Source organism: Pelobates fuscus, chromosome 3 (genome assembly GCF_036172605.1).
Source record: "Pelobates fuscus isolate aPelFus1 chromosome 3, aPelFus1.pri, whole genome shotgun sequence".
Taxonomy (NCBI): domain Eukaryota; kingdom Metazoa; phylum Chordata; class Amphibia; order Anura; family Pelobatidae; genus Pelobates; species Pelobates fuscus.
In genome coordinates, this window is record NC_086319.1 from 242,434,161 (window position 1) to 242,447,998 (window position 13,838).

A 13,838-nucleotide genomic window follows, 5' to 3' on the forward strand; every position below is an offset into this window, starting at 1 on the left:
AGAGATTGTAGCCATATTAATCCAGTGATGTAGATGTAAAAAACAAATAAAATTTGTATCTTGTAATATCTTTTTTATGGGACTAACAGAATTTTTTAATGACAAGCTTTCCGGAGAACCTCCTTTTCTCAAGTCTAAAGCATTTCACCTGAGATATATTATATACATATATGCATTCATTATAGGAACAGAATGGAAAAGTAGAAGAATTGGAAGGTCATTGGACATCATAGGCTACTATGAAGAGGTCAATTTTAAAAGTAGGGAAGAGTCTAATGGGGGGAGGCAGCATGTTCCAAAGGAAAGGAGCCACCCACGAGAAGTCCTGCAAATGCGAGTTAAAAATATATGTGCGAGCCACAAAAAAAATCACTGGCAGAATAGAGTGGCCAAGAAAGGCATTGTTATGAATGAATGAAGAAATGTAGTGGAAATGGAGTTGTTTCTAGGTAATAGTTAATATTTTGAATTTAATCCTATCAGGTACATGAAGCCAATGTAACAATTGACAGTGGTGAGATGTCTGGGAATGCCAGGATAGCTATACACTTATCCACAGAGTCTATTAAAACAATAGGCTCTTAAAAGTGAAACAAGGAATATTTTAGCCAATTTTACAGTGGCCAGGCTTAACGCATGCACAGGACAGGAAATCATGAATAGTCAATGTCAGGGTTTTAGACATACTTGATTACGATCAGGATAAACAAATAACCAGCCATGGTCAGGATAATGGAGATATATATATATATATATATATATAACTAGACAAGGTCAAAACCAGAAAAATCTAAGAATAATAATATAATGTGCTATTTGGGAACTGATAACAGAAACCATAACAAGGCAATGTGAAATGAATCAATATGCCTTTAAATATGATTGTGTACTTTCTAATTAGTTCACGTCACTCCTGGAGCCCCAAAAGTGCAGGAATGGGGTCAATCAGAAGTCCTAAGCAGCAGTCACATTGAGTGAGTTACTTGTATAAATAGACACACCCCGTGAGCGCACAAGTGATCTACCCAAGAAAGAACACCGCTACACGTTAATCAGGTTGGTATCAGGGTGGAAACAGGGAGGAGTAGAAAAAAAATCAGCCTTGTAGCAGCATTCATTATGTACTATAGAGAGACAGTATGGTTTCTGGAGAGACTAATAAGGAGAGAATTACAATGGTCAATATGAGAACTTACAGAGCATTAACAAGCTCCTTAATAACATTTTGTGCAAGAAAGGGGCAGGTGCAGGCAATGATTTTAAAGTGCAAGTGTCAGGATTTGGTGACAAACTGGATATGAGGTTTAAAGGTGAGACAGTAATTGAAAATAACACAAAGGCAGTGAGTTTGCAAGGATGGGGTCCTGCCCATACCCTCAACCTGTGAGACAGAGACAAAGTAGGATTTTTATAATAAGTAGGGAAGATAAGTAGCAACATTTTAGAAAGCTAGAGTTGGAGAAAGTGGCTTTGACAAGAGTCAAATAGTAATGGCTAGATGACTGGGTCAGAGCATCTCCAAAATGGCAAGTCTTGAGGAGAGTTATAGGTATGCAGTGGTTAGTTCCTACCAAATGTAGTACAATGAAGGACTACAAGTAAACAAGATTTCCGGTCTTTCCGCTCTTAAGTGTTCCTACTCCCATGTCTGTCTCCCTCCAAGTCAATGGCACTACCATCACCTCTACCTCACATGCTCACTGCCGAGGTGTTCTCTTTGACTCCGACCTCTCCTTCACCCCTCATGTCCAGTCGATCGCCAAATCCTGCCGCTTCCATCTCAAAAACATAGCTCGCATCCGCCCCTATTTCACACCAGACGCGACTAAGGTGCTGGTCCATGCCATTGTTCTATCTTGCCTTGGCTACTGCAATCCCCTTCTCAGTGGTCTTATGTGTTTCCAGATTGCACCGCTGCAATGTATAATGAATGCGGAGGCGAGGCTCATTTTCCTGTCCGCACGCACCTCCCACGCCTCCCCCCTCTGTCAGTCCCTACATTGGCTTCCAGTTAGATATAGGGCTCAATTTAAGATTCTGGTGCTTGCTTAAAAGTCCCTACATGATGCTGCTCCAACCTACCTATACTCCCTAATACACAAGTATGTCCCGTTGAGGCCCCTGCGTTCTGCCTAAGACATACGTCTATCTGTTAGTCCACCCATTGTACAGCACTACAGAATTTGCTGGCGCTATATAAATAATAAAATAATAATAATAATGTTTATGGGCGTCCAAGGTTAATTGATGCACATAGGGGAGCGACGGCTAAGCCATCTGGCCTGATTACACATAAGAGCTAGTGTAGCTCAAATTGCTGAAAAACTTAAAGCTGGCCATGATAGTAAGGTGTCAGAACACACAGTGCATTGCAGTTTCATGCGTATGGGGCTGCATAGCTGCAGACCAGTCAAAGTGTCTATGATGACCCATGTCCACTGTCAAAAGGTCATTCAATGGGGACATGAGTGTCAGAACTGGACCATGGAACAATGGAAGAACCTGGTCTTATAAATCATGTTTTCTTTTAGATCAAGTGGTAGGCCTGGTGCATGTGCGTAGTTTACCTGGGGAAGAGATGACAACAGAATGCACTATGGGAATAAGGCAGGCTGGCAGAGACAGTGTTATGTTCTGGGCAATGTTCTGCTTTGCATACTTGGGATGTTACTTTCACACGTACCACCTACCTAGAGATTGTTACAGACCATGTACACCCCGTTGTGGTAATGATGTTCCTTCATGGCAGTGGTCTCTTACAGCAGGATAATGCGCTCTGCCTCCAAATTCCCAAAATCTCACTCTGATTGAGCATATGTGGGATGTGCTGGATCAACAAATCCAGCATGGAGGCCCAACCTTGCAACTTTTTAGGGCTTAAAGAATCTGCTGCTAATGTCTTGGTGCCAGGTACCACAGAACACGTTCAGAGGACTCCATGCCTAATCGCATCGGCATGAGAGGAACCTACACAATGTTGGACAGATGGTTTTAATGTTGTGGCTGATAAGTGTAAACTAGATCATAAACTAAATAATGAAACTCTTGTGTAAAGAGAGCAATGCATTAATATTAATAATGGTTATGAATAAATACATACAAAAGGTGGTAATTCACACTTCCGGTTATATCTGTAAAAAATAAATATAACACACACAATAGTGTAATACAGTAGGTGTAGCTGGACAATGCCGAATTCTCAAAATGAGGTACTCACAAACGTGGAGCCAATGACGTGTGGCTCTCACTGATATCGCCTTGGGACGTTTTTTGGAAGGATGTCCCTCTCCTGCCTGGCTCACTGCTCCCACTTGACTTCCACACAATTCCACGATGGGTTGGTATACTCAATTACGTAGGAACAATAGCTAAATAAATCAGGCTCTTGGCTGAGTTGGAAATGGCATAGGAAGCCACAACATTTATTATAAGAGCAAAATATGAAAACAAACTATAAAAACATACTGTATAAAAATAGCATGTAAAATAATGTAAAACTTTTAGCTAAAATCTGCTAAAAGATAAGGTAGCCAAATGGCTAATAGGTAGTCCGAAACGCGTTTCGCCCCTGTTGGGGCTTTTTCAATCGGTAATAGAGTCCAAAATCTTCTCTGGCGGCTTTTTCTCGCATTGCGTCTTTTTACTTCCGGGTTCCGGCTGGGTTTCACCGTGGAACGCACTGTGCGTTCCAAATCACTTCCGGGTTCGGGATTTTTCTCTTTTGGAACGCAGTGTTGCGTTCCACTTCGTTCTCCACATCACTTCCTGGTTTCAGACCTCGGTCGTTCACAGCACTCTGTGTATTTAACCATACACAAACCAGTCTCTTACTTTAGTATGGAGGAAACAGTCTCTTTATCACCTCAATTAAACAGATAAATATCCTTATTGTTATATCATAAAAAATATATATGCACTTCTTGTTTGTTTGACCATAATAAAAAGGGGGAAGGAAGGGGAAGGAGAGACCTTAAAATATATATGTGATAACAATTAGGGTGTGTCAGATCTATCTGATGTATAACCAATAGGGGTATAATAAATACAAGGATGATATATAAAAAACAAGGATGATATATAAAAAAAAAAAAAAAGGGGAAGTCTTCTTAACTGCTACTCATTTGAAGGGGGCAAAAAATAAATAAACTCCCCTTACATTGTGTGGGGGCTTCTAACAACATGCAATTAAACACACATTACATGCATCTAAAGAAAGTGACACACCTCAAAATCAGAATTCAGACCGTGGGGTGCGAGTGTGTTAAAATTATATATAAATTGCATCTCTTCTTTACCTATTTTTTGGTTAAAATCGCCTCCCCTCCAATCTCTTTTAACTGTTTTCAACGGACAGAAAAACAGATTCTCGGGATTATTTTGGTGATGTCTCTTAAAATGATTAGACGCGCTGTGTGTTTCTATCCCATTTTTAATGTTTCTTATATGCTCTGAGATTCTTATGTGCAGGCATCTTATAGTCCTCCCTATGTATAGTAAATTGCAGGGACATTGTAATACATAGATCACTCCCTTTGAAAAACATGTCAGTTGGTCCCTAATGTTAAAATCCTTATTAATATGTTCTTTCAAATTAGTGAGGTGTCGTTTCATACTTTTAGTGCTCCTACAAGCTAAACATGTTCCGCATCCATAAAAACTTTTGTTCTGATTTAAAAAATGCGTACTCGTGGTTGGGCCCTCACTACTGTGAACCAAGGTTCTTTTAAAATTGGCCGCACCTCTATAGATTATATTAGGTCGAGTAGGTAAAATGTTTTTTAAAATGGGATCTTCATGTAAAATGTGCCAATATTTTTTTAAAACCTTATTTATACCTCTATGATTGCCGTTGAAGTTGCAAATAAAGGGAATTTCTTTAGAGTGTGTTTGTTTATTAGGTTTTGGTTTGTATGTCAGAAGTTCTTTTCTCGTTATATTTTTGACGTCCTCTATGTCTTTCTCCAAGGTTGTTTTCTCGTACCCTTTATCTTCAAACTGAGCTTTTATTCTTCCTGCCTGTGCCAAATAATCTTCCTCATTGGTGCAATTCCGCCTAATTCTCATGAATTGCCCTTTTGGTGCATTGTTCAACCAAGGCCTGTGGTGACAACTCGATTTTTCTATATACCCATTGGCATCCACTTCTTTAAAATAGTTTCTAGTTTTGATCTGAGCATCTTCTATAAAAATTTGTAGGTCTAAAAATTGTATTGCTGTCTGATTGTGCGTAGAGGTTAATAAAATTCCCCATTCATTGTCGTTAAGATAAAATATAAAATTCTCTAAAAACTCTATAGGGCCATCCCAAATAAACAAGATGTCATCAATGTATCGATGGTAGGACACCAAATTCGACACCCAGGGCTGGCAGGAAAAGATATAGTGTTCTTCCCAATACGCCATGAAGAGATTCGCATAACTGGGTGCGAATTTGGTGCCCATAGCCGTGCCTCGGATTTGGAGATAAAAAGTATCGTTGTACCAAAAAAAATTATTGGTTAAAATGAGGTGAATTCCTTCTATAATAAAATTTATTTGTTCCCTTCTAAAATCAGCTTTAATTAAAAAGTGTTCGACCGCTTTTATCCCTTTCTCATGCGGAATGACAGTATACAGCGATGTGACATCGCTTGTGACTAAACTGTATCCATCTTTCCATTGTGTTGATTCCAAAATTTGTAGGGTGTGGATGGTATCTTTGAGGTGAGCTTGTGTTTTTGTAACTATGGGCTGTAATAGTATATCGATATATTCGGAGATACGTGAGGATATTGAATCTATACCGGAGATAATTGGGCGGCCTGGAGGGTTGGCTGGATTCTTATGCACCTTTGGTAGGTAATAAAAGACTGGAATTTTTGGATGGGCTATTGATAAGTATTTTCCTTCTTTCTCCGTGAGAATATTCTCTGTTATTCCTTTCTTAATATATTTGTCAAACAACTCTTTTACTCTCTCAGTGGGATTAGAATTTAATTTTCTGTATGTTGTTGTATCAGATAGGATTCTCTCGGATTCCTTCATATATTCTACTTTCGACAGCACCACTATCCCTCCCCCTTTATCAGCTGGTTTTATTATCAATTCTTTGTTCTTCTGTAAATTTTCCAATATTTTCTTTTCTTTTATTGATAAATTGTGCTGAAATTTGTTCAACTTTTTCATTTTGTTAATTTCTCCCATCACCATGGTCTCAAAGGTTTTCATCTTGTCTGAGGCCATGTGTTTTGGGTAGAAAGTTGATTTATCTTTTAAATGGGTTTGTATGTATCTTGTACTTGTGTTTGGTTCTTCTACACTAGTGGTGCTGTATTCTTTTTCATTGAAGAATTTTTTGAGACATAGACTCCTCATGAATTTGTTCATATCTATGAAAAAGTTGAATTTATTCATTTCAGCAGTTGGAGCAAACTTCAGCCCTTTTTGTAGGACTTGTATTTCTCCTTCTGATAGTGGACTGTTTGTGAGGTTGAAGATTCCACTGGAATCTACATTCGTCCCCTCTTTTCTTTGTTCCCCCCTATTCCTTCCTCCGGTTCTAATTCCCTTGATCTCTGGCGTTTGCCTGGAGACTCCCACAGTATGGGTTCTTCTTGCCATTTGAGGTTTTCTATTGTGGGGTCCTTCTGAAAAACCGGTGGGCATTCTTGTCTTCTCTTAGTCTGTCGTTGTTCTAAAGGGGGTTCTCTTCTGTCTCTGCCTCTCTCTTGTAGTGTGTCTGCTCTTCTTTCTTTTTCCTCCTGTCTTTGCTGATCACGTTTTCTATCTCTAATTCCTTGTTTGGGACTGTTGCTTCTACTTTTTCTTTCTTTCCTTCTCCAATCTATCGGTGCTTGTCTTTCTCTTCTGTATTTTTGAGTATCTTGCGTTTTTTTGGGGGGGGAATCGTCCTGTATTATCCGCCGACCCTCTTTTACAACATCTCTATAACTCCTATTGGGGTGGTAATATGTTGAGGTGGATGCTTTTTGGGACTGGTGATATTCTCTGCTATTATTGCTGTTGTATTGGCTACTTATTCTTTGTTCAGTCGCTTTGTTCATGGTATTGTCGTCTCTTGGCTGTCTATTCTGTCTGTTTAGTCCTTCCTGAATTCTATACTCTCTATGGTGTCTTGGACCATTATAGGGGCGGGGATTCTCATTTTTTCGGTCATTGTAATTGTGTCTGTTATTTTTTCTTTTTGGAAACCTGATGTTACCTGTTTTGTAATCGTCAGTGTCTCTTAGATATTTTTTTCTTTTAATGGCAATTGTTTCTTTTTCAGCTCTTTCTACTTTTATTTTAATTTCTTTTACAATTTGGTTAAAAATATCTGGGCTGGAGGTGTCGCTGAGTTTTTGTTTCCACATACTAACTTCCTCATCTAGCTGTAACAGAGTTTCCTCTCTTCTGGACACTATGTACCCGATTACGCTGAAGGAAAAACCTTCAAGTAATTTGTTCCATCCTGACATAAAGTTTTCGTTTTCCCTGTCAAATGTAGGGTCTTTTTCGAATCTTAGCCCTCTCGGGGTGATCCGTTCCTTCACGTATTTCTTTAGGGTTGCTATCTCCCATTTAATTTTCATCTCCCGTATAAGGGATTTTTCCAAATTAATTTTACATTTATCTGAGTTGATATATTCTGTGCTGGGGGTGGCTACTTCATTTGTAGAAAACATATGGTCTATGTTGTTAACTGTGTAGTTTCTATCTTCTAAATATGACATTGTTAATTCCAAATGTATACAGAGGGGAATTAAAGTAATACAGTGAGAATAAAGGGTGTATACAGTGTAAACAATGCAAGCGAGTGTGGTAGCTAGAGTGCTACAGACCACCTGAGTGGGAAACCCCTCACACCACTCTACATAACATAAATAAATACATACAAAAGGTGGTAATTCACACTTCCGGTTATATCTGTAAAAAATAAATATAACACACACAATAGTGTAATACAGTAGGTGTAGCTGGACAATGCCGAATTCTCAAAATGAGGTACTCACAAACGTGGAGCCAATGACGTGTGGCTCTCACTGATATCGCCTTGGGACGTTTTTTGGAAGGATGTCCCTCTCCTGCCTGGCTCACTGCTCCCACTTGACTTCCACACAATTCCACGATGGGTTGGTATACTCAATTACGTAGGAACAATAGCTAAATAAATCAGGCTCTTGGCTGAGTTGGAAATGGCATAGGAAGCCACAACATTTATTATAAGAGCAAAATATGAAAACAAACTATAAAAACATACTGTATAAAAATAGCATGTAAAATAATGTAAAACTTTTAGCTAAAATCTGCTAAAAGATAAGGTAGCCAAATGGCTAATAGGTAGTCCGAAACGCGTTTCGCCCCTGTTGGGGCTTTTTCAATCGGTAATAGAGTCCAAAATCTTCTCTGGCGGCTTTTTCTCGCATTGCGTCTTTTTACTTCCGGGTTCCGGCTGGGTTTCACCGTGGAACGCACTGTGCGTTCCAAATCACTTCCGGGTTCGGGATTTTTCTCTTTTGGAACGCAGTGTTGCGTTCCACTTCGTTCTCCACATCACTTCCTGGTTTCAGACCTCGGTCGTTCACAGCACTCTGTGTATTTAACCATACACAAACCAGTCTCTTACTTTAGTATGGAGGAAACAGTCTCTTTATCACCTCAATTAAACAGATAAATATCCTTATTGTTATATCATAAAAAATATATATGCACTTCTTGTTTGTTTGACCATAATAATGGTTATGGTTCAAAGAATGAGTGAGTGTCATCTGTTGTTTTTTTCTCTAACACTCGGGTTGTATGGAATAGACAAATGTAATATTCAAGTGTAAGTACTGTACTATGAATGTGACAAGAAAAATTGGGAAAGTGCCCATAGACTTTTTGCTCCATAACTACTACAATGAGCTGTAGTGGTGATGGTGCGCACAGTGGACCTTCAAATCTGAAGTGGGTAAAGAGGTTAATAAGGCTCATGGGAAGGCGGTTTGCATCTCAATATATCTAATATTACCTTTGATATGTTCTGTTTAAGGATACATGTATACACAGTAATACATTACATGTATTTTATTTATAATGTATATGCTATTTAAGTATGTAACATTCAATTTACAATAAAGAACTACGTATGTTTATAGTTACACTAATAAACATTGAATTGAAGAAGCTTGAACTGTGTGCATACATTTTAACCATATTAATATTTTAACCCCAATAAATAAAATGTTAACATTAATCATGAGAAAAGAAAATGGATATGAGTATTAGTTTGACTGACCATACCATAAACATGTATTTCCGACACGTTAAGTGAATGTCTTTTTTTCCTCTGTAGGTATTCCTTGCTGAATTGAAAGGTGCAAATCAGTATTTTGCTATGAAAGTCTTGAAGAAAGACGTAGTAATCATGGATGATGATATTGAGTGTACCATGGTGGAAAAAAGAGTTCTCTCCCTGGCCTGGGAACATCCCTTTCTCACTCACCTGTATTGTACATTTCAAACCAAGGTACTGGACATGTTAAAGCCAGCTGTTCTCTACCAATGCATCCACTACAAAGCCAAACAGAAAAACAGCATCACTTTCAGTAATGTATTATTCATCATATCTCTCTCATAAATTTTATACAAGTCAGTTGTATTATTAAATTGGAAATACCCGCACAAGTTCTGCACACTAGTAATGATATCTTCTAATGGTTTCTAAAGTTCCCATTATGCTCCTGGCCATCTGTAATACCATGCACACACATGAATGCACACACTCTGCATACAAAGCATCATGGGATATCAGGAGCTTTCTTCTGTATGCAATGCAAATTATGGAATGTTTCTAATGTAACCATAAGCTCAGCAATATGCCAGATTAGTGTTAATCCTAAAGATGCACTTACATGGCAATGTTGAAAATAGAAAGAGTAAGAGGAGGGTGATTAAGTTGAAATGAGAGAGAACACCAGAAAGTGGTATAGTGGAATAAATGGGGGATGGTTGTAAATGGTGACCTACTTGCCAACCCGCTAGGTACCTGGTTACCATCCTATGATGCTGGTTGGTAATTTTGGATTCATGGAGACAGAGAAAATGATATATATTTCAGTCTTCCTAAAAGTTTATATAATGTTTATAAAACTCCTCATAGCAGTTCCATGGACATGCTTTTAAGGGTTCACAGATGACCTATTCATGTAAAGTACATGTGATTTAAGTTTATTTCCTTTAGCAGTACATTGTGCACAAAATGTCTATGTCTTTACCCTTGGTTATTACTTTTTACAAATTAAGATGTTGGTGCTCACATTGTTCATGATTTTTCCTCAATAAAGAAATCTAGCCAATATCAATCTTGCAGCGCCTAAGTTGGTACATGATTGGGTTTTCTTGCAAATTAAGGTGTAAAATACAATGCTGTATAATGTAATTTGTAAATCAGCGAGAACCAATATATTTTGCTATTAATTGCAAGTTATGGCACACTCGGAGTAGTTTCACCAGCTTTTGAATACCTCTTTTTTTAACTCATTTTAATTACCACCTTAAGCAAACTGCTCCAGTTGCTTAGATATGTTTTTGCTTGTGTATCCTTTCCTGTGTAAACTGAAAGTGGCAGGTAACAGCATAGGTTAAGGGGAAAGCCAACCGCAAGGAGAGATTCAGTATGATAGTGTTGGATTACGTTAAAGAGCGAACATTTCTATTAGTGGATACTATGTCACCACCTGTTTCTAGCAGTTAACTGGCAGCTTTCTACAAAGAAACCACAGCACATAGTATTCAATATTACTTTCTTATTTAAAGCACTGAAATGCAGAATGTTATAATTCAAGACACATCCAATTGTAGACAAAATAGGTCCAATTACTTTGATTCTGTGTTTAAATTTTACCTTAAGGTTATACATGCATAAGAGAAATGTACAGCAGTCCTTACTTCTTTCGTGGCAGAATAGTGCTTAAAGTCAAAGAAATGAGTGTACCTCCTCCTGGTAATTAATCCAATAAACGTATAAAATCTGAATATGACCAGGAGTGAGAGAATGATTTATGTTACAATGGAGATACAGTATATCATTATCACGTTTCTCAGTGACACTTTTAAGGTTCATTGTTTTCTTTAGTGGGACTTGCTTTAGATACGCACCATATACACCCACAGAGAGATAAACAGACAATGTTTGCTAAGGATGAGAGTCTTATTCTGGACTCCATGAACGGCCCAATCAGGCAGCCATATCTTTACAAGAACAACAATATAGAACAACAATATAGTATGTCTATATTTCTCATGTGTAGAAAAGTAATAAAAATAAGACGGATTGTTTGGGGCCGGAAAAACGGCGCAAACTGAAGGCTAACTACTCCCACTAGCAACTAGGCTAACTACTAGCCACCCACAACGACGACCACACAAATCCCCAGTTTCTGGGGTACGTGGGGACACCCCCCAAGACCCTACTCGGCACCTACAGTAACCCAATGAAGGCCTGAGGCGTGCAGGAGCTTGAGCCGGGATGAGACGGCCGCTCTCCCGGGTCTCCGGCCGGTGTCTGGCCCCCCCTCTGGACCGGGGGGGTTATGCCGGTCTGCACAAGCAACGACCATGACGCTAAGCTGGGCCGAATACCGACACCCTGCTGCGGAAAGCTCCCCGGCGATATCCCCCAAGATGGCCGCCGCACACAAGCCATATGTGCAACCTGCCAGCAAGAGGGAGCCTGCCACGGAGGAACCATCCACCGCCATCTGCCTACCACAACTACCCGCCACACTGAGCTGACCTAGGGGATGGCTGCAACGCATACCTCGAGCGGTAAAACACAATGTGTCTATGGAGGACACCATCATTCCTTCTGGGGCCTGCCCGGGAGACGACAGCAATGACGGCATCCAGGATCCTCCTGTGAGGCACAACGCATCCATCAGAGCAAGCAGCCTGCCAGCACTGGGTATGGACTAACCAAACCCAAAGTCCTCCACTGCACAGTCCAATTTGAGTAGGTTACATGAATGTGATGCAGCTCACTATATACAAGGACTCTAAGGACTCTGCCATAACCTTGAACACTCAGGACTTAATGAGACCTCATACATAGGACTGGCCCAGTATACTGTCCTCTGCCACCCTGGCTCGGCTCCTCTCTGCCTCTCAAAAGACACCACTTATAATACAGATCCCAGCAGGCTCAGACAGCATCGCCGTGTTTACATTTCATGCTCAGTAATATAAATGTTTGTTTAACCTTTGTTAGAGGTGGATACAGGGCCGGATTAAGAGCACACTGGGCCTGGTGCTGACAATTATGATGGGCCTAATTACGGGATCTTATTGACCAAAAACACTAAAACAGTCATGCCTCCCAAAAAGGGGGCATGTCTGTCTAAAGAATTTGAAGGACAGCCTGGCATGAATGCATGTCAGGCTGCCAGCCAATCCTGCAGGCTGTCCAACTAAGGGCATACTATGCAGGCAGCACCCTGAGCTTGACATAAATGCATCCTAAAATGCGCTCACTCCATGCTTTCTAAGGACGGTCCCCTAGCACTCACATGTCCACTTGTCTCCTTACCTTCTTACTAGCAGGCAGAAGCTCCTGGTATATAGTCTGAGACAGAGAAAAGGTGTATGTAGTGAGTGTAGAAGAAAGGGGACATGCCACAGTGTTAGAGAGACCAGCGTCTGCATTGCCCAAACTAATTTTATTGTCAGCCAGTCCGCACAAGTTTTGTTTCCATACATCCCTCTTAAGCTTCCAAAATTAAAGAGACAATATAGTCACCATAACAACTACAGCTTATTGTATTTGTTCTGGTAAGTAGAATCATTCCATCCAGGCCTTTTGCAGTAAACACTGTCTTTTCAGAGAAAATAACTCAACTGGGCACTCCTTAGATGGCTTCTAGAGGTGCTTCCTGGGGCAGTACTGCCTAGTGTGCAGCACTGCCATTCAGTGTCTCCACCCTCGGCATGCAGACACTGAACTTTCCTCATACAGATGCATTGATTCAATTTATCTTTATGAGGAGATGCTGATTGGCCAGGGCTATGTTGGACTTGTGCTGGCTCTGCCCCTGATCTGCATAGTTGACAGTCTCAGACAATCCTATGGGGAAGTATTGTAATTTGCTCAGACCACCACTTCTGATGATGTCAGCAGACAGTCAGTTTAGAGGCAGAGCCAGCAGCTGCAGACTTGAATACAAGTTATATTTTACTATACTTAGGGAGGCAAGAAGGGGCCAGGGTGGTGGTTTTAACATAATAGGGTCAGAAATACATGATTGTGTTCCTGACCATATAGTGCTCCTTTAAGCAAGAGTATGTGAAGAGTAGTTAGGATTGACACTTTTCTTGGAAAAAATACCAGCCTTAATATTTGTATAATCACAAGGAGTGACATCAGAGAAAATTCTGTAAAATCACCAACAGACTACTCACAGTTTGATTCTGCTGTATAGATGGATTGCTCCCAGTGTCTCAGTCTCGCAAGTCACCCAGTGTCTCAGTGTCCCTATGTATCACAGTGTCAGTGTCCCCATGTCGCCCAGTCCCCTAGTCTCTCAGTGTCTCAGTGTCCCCATTTCTCCCAGTGTCCCAATGTCTCAGTGTGCCCCCATGTCACTAGGATACTGGGGACACAGTGAGACCCGGGGGACACTGAGAGACCCGGGGGACACTGAGAGACCCGGGGGACACTGAGAGACCCGGGGGACACTGAGAGACCCGGGGGACACTGAGAGACCCGGGGACACAGAGACATGGGGACACTGAGACATTTAGGGAAACTGGGTGAAATGGGGACACTGAGACACTAGGGAGACATGGGGACACTGAAACATTTGTGGACACTAAGACACTAG

General features: G+C 40.4%; 1 protein-coding gene across 3 annotated transcripts in view; it reads left to right on the forward strand.

Annotated features, from left to right (window-relative positions):
- Window positions 1-13,838, forward strand: part of PRKCQ (protein kinase C theta) — a 114,766-nt gene that overhangs the window by 60,652 nt on the left and 40,276 nt on the right. For all 3 annotated transcript variants that reach the window (XM_063448281.1, XM_063448280.1, XM_063448282.1), the window contains one exon: window positions 9,317-9,490. In XM_063448281.1, coding sequence (XP_063304351.1) covers window positions 9,317-9,490 — 174 coding nt within the window. The remainder of the gene's footprint in view (window positions 1-9,316; window positions 9,491-13,838) is intronic.